The sequence below is a fragment of the Elaeis guineensis genome, chromosome 9, assembly GCF_000442705.2.
Source record: "Elaeis guineensis isolate ETL-2024a chromosome 9, EG11, whole genome shotgun sequence".
NCBI lineage: Eukaryota > Viridiplantae > Streptophyta > Magnoliopsida > Arecales > Arecaceae > Elaeis > Elaeis guineensis.
The window spans coordinates 97,256,822-97,264,122 of record NC_026001.2 but is presented as its reverse complement, the minus strand read 5'-3'; the positions used below and the strand labels follow the sequence as shown (position 1 = coordinate 97,264,122).

The following is a 7,301-nucleotide window of genomic DNA, read 5'->3' as shown; positions in this document are numbered from 1 at the left end:
CCCGGTCAACAACTGACGGCACGTTACGGTAGGGGGAGATCGAGCACGTAAACAACCAGGCAGCAGCTATGATAGAGGGGCAGAGCGCATGCTACTAAACGGACCTCGCCTCCTCTGCCGTTTGACTGCCAGCGCTCCTTCGAGAAGGACGGTAGGAAAGTTACCCGATTCCACACCCACCAAACAAACAGAGGCGGTAACACTCCACCCCCTATATATATAAATATACATACACCATATGTATCCCACCACCAAAAACTCCTCACCATAACCAAACATAGAAAGCGGGAGAAAGAAATACATAACTCCTGATCTCTTCCTCTCCACCCAATCTCCGACCACCCCACTTCCCAAATTTCCTTCATCCTTCATTCTTTTGTTTCCATAGAGGAAAAAAAATGGCAAAAAGAAGATAAATCCGTTTTGGTCATTGGAGTCGGGAGTTCATCAAGTAGTTGCAAGAGAAGTGAAGTTATCTTGTTTGGGAGAGTGGTTGCGGTTGGGGATCCGGGTTCTGAAATGCAGGAGATGGGGACGGACGACGGGAGGGGCGGCGACCACCAGTCAGACGTCATGGAGACCGAGAGCATCGGCAGCGATCGGGTCTCTTACAGCGGCCCCCTCAGCGGTCCGCTCAACAAGCGCGGCGGCCGGAGGAGCGCCCGCTTCAATATCCCGGACTCCGCCGGCGGCGGTGGCGGCGACGAGCAGTACGTGGAGATCACGCTGGATGTCCGCGACGACTCGGTGGCAGTGCACAGCGTGAAGCCGGCGGCGGCCGGGGAGGAGGAGGACCCGGATGTGACGCTGTTGGCCCGAACGCTGGAGAAACGGTCCGGCTCCATCGGGTCGTCGGTGATCCGGAGCGCGTCCTCCCGGATCCGGCAGGTGTCTCAGGAGCTGAAGCGGCTGGCGTCGCTCAACAAGCGGCCCGGGCAGGGCCGGGTCGACCGGTCCAAGTCGGCCGCCGCGCACGCGCTCAAAGGCCTCAAGTTCATCAGCAAGACCGACGGCACCGCCGGATGGCCGGCCGTCGAGAAGCGCTTCGACGAGCTCGCCGTCGACGGCGCCCTCGCCCGCTCCCTCTTCGGCCAGTGCATAGGTCAGTTATCATTATCGAGTAATATCCCTCTGTCTCTGACGGTTTCTTCTTCTATGGGGAATAATTTTCTCGATTATTTTGAATTGTTCTTACCATTTAAAGAACAGAAAAATTGGAAAAAGAAAATAATGGAGAAAAGAAATAATGATGGCAGGCATGAAGGGGTCCAACGAGTTCGCGGGAGAGCTGTTCGACGCGCTGACGAGGAGGAGACATATAATCGGCGATTCCATCACCAAGGAGGAGCTCAGGGAGTTCTGGGAGCAGATCTCGGACCAGAGCTTCGACTCCAGGCTTCAGACCTTCTTCGATATGTATCTATCTATCTCCCGCCCATCTCTCTCTCCAATTTCCAGTAGCTCTAGTCTCTAGGATGATGTTAATCTTGTGCTCAGTAATCCCGGTCTTTCGGATGCTATTGAGATGGAGCCGTCGTGAAATTAATTTTATAAAATATATGCAGGGTGGACAAGAACGCCGATGGAAGGATTACGGAAGCAGAGGTCAAACAGGTAAGGAAGAAGATCACTTTCACCACCGATGGAAGAAGCATTATTCGATAACAGGATGTGATTTGTGCCACTCAATAATTTCCCCTTTTGGGTGGCTGTAACTCGGCTAACTCAGCAGTCTAATCACCGAGTCAAACCTTTATTTTATTTTTTAATTATTTTTTGGCAAAATAAGCCATGCCTTGCTGAATATTTGATGTATGGATGATCAACAGATCATATCTCTGAGCGCCTCAGCGAACAAGCTCTCCAAGATTCAGGAACAGGCAGAGGAGTATGCCCGCCTCATTATGGAAGAACTGGATCCCAATAATCTTGGCTACATCGAGGTATATAGAACGCCATCAATAAAAAAAAAAAAGGAAACATCATGTAAAAACTGCATGAAATTTTACGTTGATCAGAGGAATGAATGACCGGTGAACTCTCAGATATACAATTTGGAGATGCTGCTGCTGCAAGCGCCAAGCCAGTCGACCCAGATCGGGACGTCCAACAGCAGGAACCTGAGCCAGATGCTGAGCCAGAAGCTGAAGCCGACCGAGGAGCCGAACCCACTCCGGCGGTGGTATCAGCGGAGCAGGTACTTCGTGGAGGACAACTGGAAGCGGGTGTGGGTGATGGCGCTGTGGCTCGCCATCTGCGCCGCCCTCTTCGCCTGGAAGTTCATCCAGTACCGTCGCCGGGCGGTGTATCATGTCATGGGCTACTGCGTCTGCGTCGCCAAGGGAGGCGCCGAGACCCTCAAGTTCAACATGGCCCTCATCCTCCTCCCTGTCTGCCGCAACACCATCACCTGGCTCCGCAACAAGACCAAGCTCGGGGCCGCCCTCCCATTCGACGACAATCTCAACTTCCACAAGGTACACATTTGTATTTCTTTTTTCTTAATTAGTTACGAGCCATATCCTTCTCTGGCCACTACCAGTTTTGAAAACTTCCGCCTTTAAAACGCCGCACATCTCAGCTAATTAGAAAAGCCAATAATTATAACATGCTTGTCATTTTTATATATAGGTGATTGCGGTGGGGATCACCATCGGCGTGGGACTCCACGCAATCTCGCATTTGACCTGCGACTTCCCGCGGCTCCTGCATGCGAGCGACGCTGCTTACGAGCCGATGAAGCCATTCTTCGGGGACACGAGACCGAACAACTACTGGTGGTTCGTCAAGGGGACGGAGGGGTGGACGGGGATCACCATGGTGGTGTTGATGGCCATCGCCTTCACTCTGGCCACCCCATGGTTCCGGCGCGGCCGGGTCAGGCTTCCTAAGCCCCTGAACCGGCTCACCGGCTTCAATGCCTTCTGGTACTCCCACCACCTTTTCGTCATCGTCTACATCCTTCTGATCATCCACGGCATCTTCCTCTACCTCTCCCATCGATGGTATAAGAAAACGGTGAGTACATCATGCAAAAGTAATTAACTTCTCTCCATCCAACTACTCCGAATATTAATCTTATGGAAAAGTTAAAAAAAAATCCTTTATTGCAGACTTGGATGTACTTGGCGATCCCGATGATCATCTACGGGACGGAGCGGCTCATCAGAACATTCAGATCGAGCGTGAGGCCGGTGAAGATACTGAAGGTGGCGGTATACCCCGGGAACGTGCTGGCTCTCCACGTGTCGAAGCCTCAGGGCTTCAAATACCGGAGCGGCCAGTACATATTCGTCAATTGCGCTGACGTGTCTCCTTTCCAATGGTGGGTGGTGTGTATTAGATCAAATCGCTACGCCATCGACCGCACTCGCTTGTTTAATTATTGAACCGCAGAGGAGCCGGTTTCTAATTATTAAAATCGGTTTCCTCTGGATGGTCGTAGATTCCTGGCTTGTTAAATTAGCTAATCTCCGCGTTCTATTACGAAACAGGCACCCATTCTCTATCACTTCAGCTCCCCAAGATGACTACCTCAGCGTCCACATACGGACACTCGGCGACTGGACCGGACAGCTCAAAATGGTTTTCTCGAAAGTATGTATGTGGTGTGCTGTTATTTTGCTTTTTCATATGACTAATTTTGGATTATATATAGATGAGCCGATGATGGTGCCAGTAGGCAGTAGGGTAGATTAGGGTGGATTTGGTGGCTTTTAGCTTAAAGAAGGGTAATACTTTGGAGGAGTGCTAACTAGATGAGCGGGATTTTACTGGTTAACGTAACCAGGTGTGTCAGCGACCTGCCGACGGGAAAAGCGGGCTTCTGAGGGCTGACTACGATGGCCACGCCAGCAGTCCCATTCCAAGGTTGGGGTCCCTTCCCTCCTCCGTATTCAACTGTCTTCATTGTTTTTAATCCATCTCACAAGCGAGGTCTAGAGCCAGAGGGCTGAGCTGGTGGTCTTCGTCGTTTTCTGCCCGTTCCCAACAGAGTGGACCTAGAGGCTGAGCTGGCTCGACTCACATGTCGAAAACGACGAACCTCTTTCACCGCCGTTGCCCACCTTTCCCAGCACTCTCTTTCGGCTCCTCGTCTCTTTGCCTACCCACCATATATTTACAGTGCAAAAATCAAAAAGAGAAAAGGGAGAGAACTGTACAGAGAGTTAATAAATACTATTTGGACAATTGATCGGACATAAGAAGTCTTGTTTGTAATTTTTTGGTTTTCTGATATACTTTTTTGTTATTAATATCTGCTCATGGAATGCAGCTTGCCGCGGTTGCTGATAGATGGACCTTATGGAGCGCCGGCCCAGGACTACAAGAAGTATGAAGTGGTGCTGCTGGTGGGGCTGGGCATAGGCGCCACCCCGTTCATCAGCATCGTCAAGGACATCGTGAACAACATGAAGCAGTTGGAATCGGAAGGCTTGCTCGACTCCGAGGGCGATCAGGATCTCGAAAGCGCGGTCGGCGGTGAGAGCAGAAGCACCAAGAGAGCTGCAGGCAGCAGTCACAGGCCCGGGGGAGGAACGTTCAGAACCAGGAGGGCCTACTTCTACTGGGTGACGAGGGAGCAGGGGTCGTTCGAGTGGTTCCGGGGGGTGATGAACGAGGTGGCGGAGACGGACAAGAAGGGGTTGATCGAGCTGCACACCTACTGCACCAGCGTCTACGAGGAAGGGGACGCCCGGTCGGCCCTCATCGCGATGCTGCAGTCGCTGAACCACGCCAAGCACGGGGTGGACGTGGTGTCCGGCACCCGCGTCAGAGCCCACTTCGCCCGACCCAACTGGCGCAACGTCTACAAGCGCATCGCCCTCAACCACCGCGACCAGCGCATCGGTACGTGTTTCCCTTTCTTTTTCCTGCTTGCCTGGATCCTGTCCTTTTCTGTGCCGATTTCTTGGACCCACCACCACATGGCAATGGTAAATGTCCCGCCTTGAATGATGGAAAACGATCATTTGGTTGGACGGACCTGGTTTCAAATGGGTTAGGAATAATTTATCATAGTTAGAAGGAGGGAAAAAGGCATTAAAAGCTTCATCACCGAAGGTGGCATCCCGCAGGATGGGGACCACGAAGCTTTTGTTTCTTACCCTGGTACTCCTACCTAGCTTGTGGGATATTCTATTTTATAATGCACTAGCATAGAAACAGTGTCGTTATCGTAGCGTCCTCCTGTTTCTGGGCCAGGCCCCCGGAGAGAGGAACGGAACAAGTGCCAGCTTGTCTACCAGTACAAGTCGCTTATAGTGTGAAACGCATGGTGCTTTAACTGTTATCCACCTGTGGTGCTCTCCCTTTAGAATGTGAACATGTACGGAGAGAAACCAGGAGGAAGTCACCTACCTAACCTAATAGGCAGTAATTTCACAAAACTAGCACCTTATTAAAGAAGAATACCTTAATTCTTCTTTTGTCTTAGAATTTGAATTGCAATTACAAACACCTTAATTCTTAAACAAGAATATTCGGCTTACCAGTTAAAGCTACTCTACTGCTTAAGAATTATCATTTTCTTGTTGATTGCTTTTCACTCACCTTTATTTGCTGAATTCGTTAATGTAGGTGTGTTCTATTGCGGAGCACCGACGCTGACGAAGGAGCTGCGCCATCTGGCGCAGGATTTCTCACGGAAGACCACCACCAAGTTCGAATTCAACAAAGAGAACTTCTAAATCCCAACCCTCTAACATCTAATTACACACATAGAAAGCATACCAGCGTCTTAGAAGAGTAGCAGCAGGTTCGGATCCGCGACTGTAGGATCCTATTAGGTAGCCGTAGAGTGCAGCCCTTGCATATATTTTTATTTGTTAGAATTTTTATTTCAAAATCCTTTACTAGAGTCCAAACGTAAAGCTAGCCAGTAAACATTGTACTGTGATGGCTTTGAAGAAATGGCCCTGAACACGTGTTCTGGGGGTTTGGAGGTGCTTGAAGAGCCCGGCATTTGGTCAGAGAAGGCTTTGGATTCAAGGGGAGTGGTTGAGCCGTTGTTATGGAACGCCACCAGAAGGTCCACAACCACCAAACCACCCGAAGACTTGCGACATGGCAGCTTATCCTCCCCCATAATGGGCGAAGCGCTTCCTCATGTTCCATTGGTTCTTTTGTTTTTTTGTCCTCCTCTTTCTCTAATATTTTTGTTGGTAGCAACTTGTGTGGTGTATAATAAGGTAGATATATACATCATCTCCATGTTAATTAATTGTATACAGCAGAAAGGCTGAGCACCATTCCACTAATGAGATATTAATCGCTTATGATAGATGTTGTTTTTGTTTGGATTTTTTTACTACTTTGGCTGGCAAGATAGAAACATTTTATTCCAGTGGATCACACTTTAGAAACATTCACGCATATTATCCTGAGCCGTCCTTTTAATCCCTCCATTACCAAAGATATCAAACTAATATTCACTGTAGTCCAATCGCCAGATAAAAGGTTATCGCCTTTGGAAGAAAGAACAAGTGATCGACACCTATACCTGTGTCTTTATAGCATGTACCAAAGAACAAAAGTTGCAATAACGGCCATCCTACCATCTCCACTTATCCGGCAGGAACAGCCACGAAGAGCACCAACCACAGATAAATATTTTAGGGCAAACAAGAAATGAAAAAAATATCTATCAATAGCAAGTCGGATCTTTTCCAAAATTCATTCTCGGGGCAAAGGCAAATCAATATTGTAGATAGAAATGATAATTAGATCGGATCGGATAATAAACAGATCAGATCAAATACAGATCGGATTAAAAATATCTAAATCTGAATCCGATCTATTGATTAAACAAATCATATATTGAAATCTGAATCTGATCTATTTAATAAACAAGTTATCCAATCCGATCTATTTAATTTGTTTATAATCCACTAAAAAAAAAATCCAACCCATTTAATGATCCATTTTTTTTTTTAGATCTGCTCACTTGATCACTTGATTCACCCCCCCATCTTCGGTCTCTATGGCTCGGCCTCCGTCCGCACTCTCTACCGCACTCTCCACCGCCTTCGTCCATGCTCTCCATCCGTGCTCACCTTGGGAATGACGGTGAGAACCTTGACGAAAGAAAGGTCCTTGACGGGGTAGATAGAGGCGACGGAGTAGACGATAGTGGAGGTGGAGAGGACGAGGAGGGTGAGGAGGTAGACAGCCTTGAAGAGGATTGTCACGCCCCCGATCCGAGATTGTGAATCGAGAGTCATGGCAATCGCCGCATACTCATAGAAAAACTCTCTCTATAAACATGCAAGGCATCTCATCACGATATCAATGCATCACAG

General features: G+C 48.8%; 1 protein-coding gene across 1 annotated transcript; it reads left to right on the top strand.

Annotated features, from left to right (window-relative positions):
- The first annotated feature begins 239 nt into the window (after positions 1-239).
- Positions 240-6,285, top strand: LOC105050987 (respiratory burst oxidase homolog protein B). The gene is made up of 11 exons (XM_010931223.4): positions 240-1,102; positions 1,257-1,416; positions 1,566-1,614; positions 1,830-1,943; positions 2,046-2,477; positions 2,632-3,018; positions 3,114-3,325; positions 3,495-3,597; positions 3,791-3,870; positions 4,277-4,851; positions 5,581-6,285. The coding sequence occupies exons 1-11, from the start codon at positions 520-522 to the stop codon at positions 5,688-5,690; spliced, it is 2,805 nt and encodes a 934-aa protein (XP_010929525.1). The 5' UTR covers positions 240-519; the 3' UTR covers positions 5,691-6,285.
- The last annotated feature ends 1,016 nt before the right edge of the window (positions 6,286-7,301 follow it).

What these genes read in the sequence shown, in the direction of transcription:
- LOC105050987 (XM_010931223.4), top strand. Translation starts at nt 520, where the DNA reads ATGCAGGAGATGGGGACGGACGACGGGAGGGGCGGCGACCACCAGTCA. An exon ending in CTTCAGACCTTCTTCGATAT is followed by an intron (nt 1,417 to 1,565) that starts GTATCTATCTAT and finishes AAATATATGCAG; the next exon opens with GGTGGACAAGAACGCCGATG. An exon ending in CGGAAGCAGAGGTCAAACAG is followed by an intron (nt 1,615 to 1,829) that starts GTAAGGAAGAAG and finishes GATGATCAACAG; the next exon opens with ATCATATCTCTGAGCGCCTC.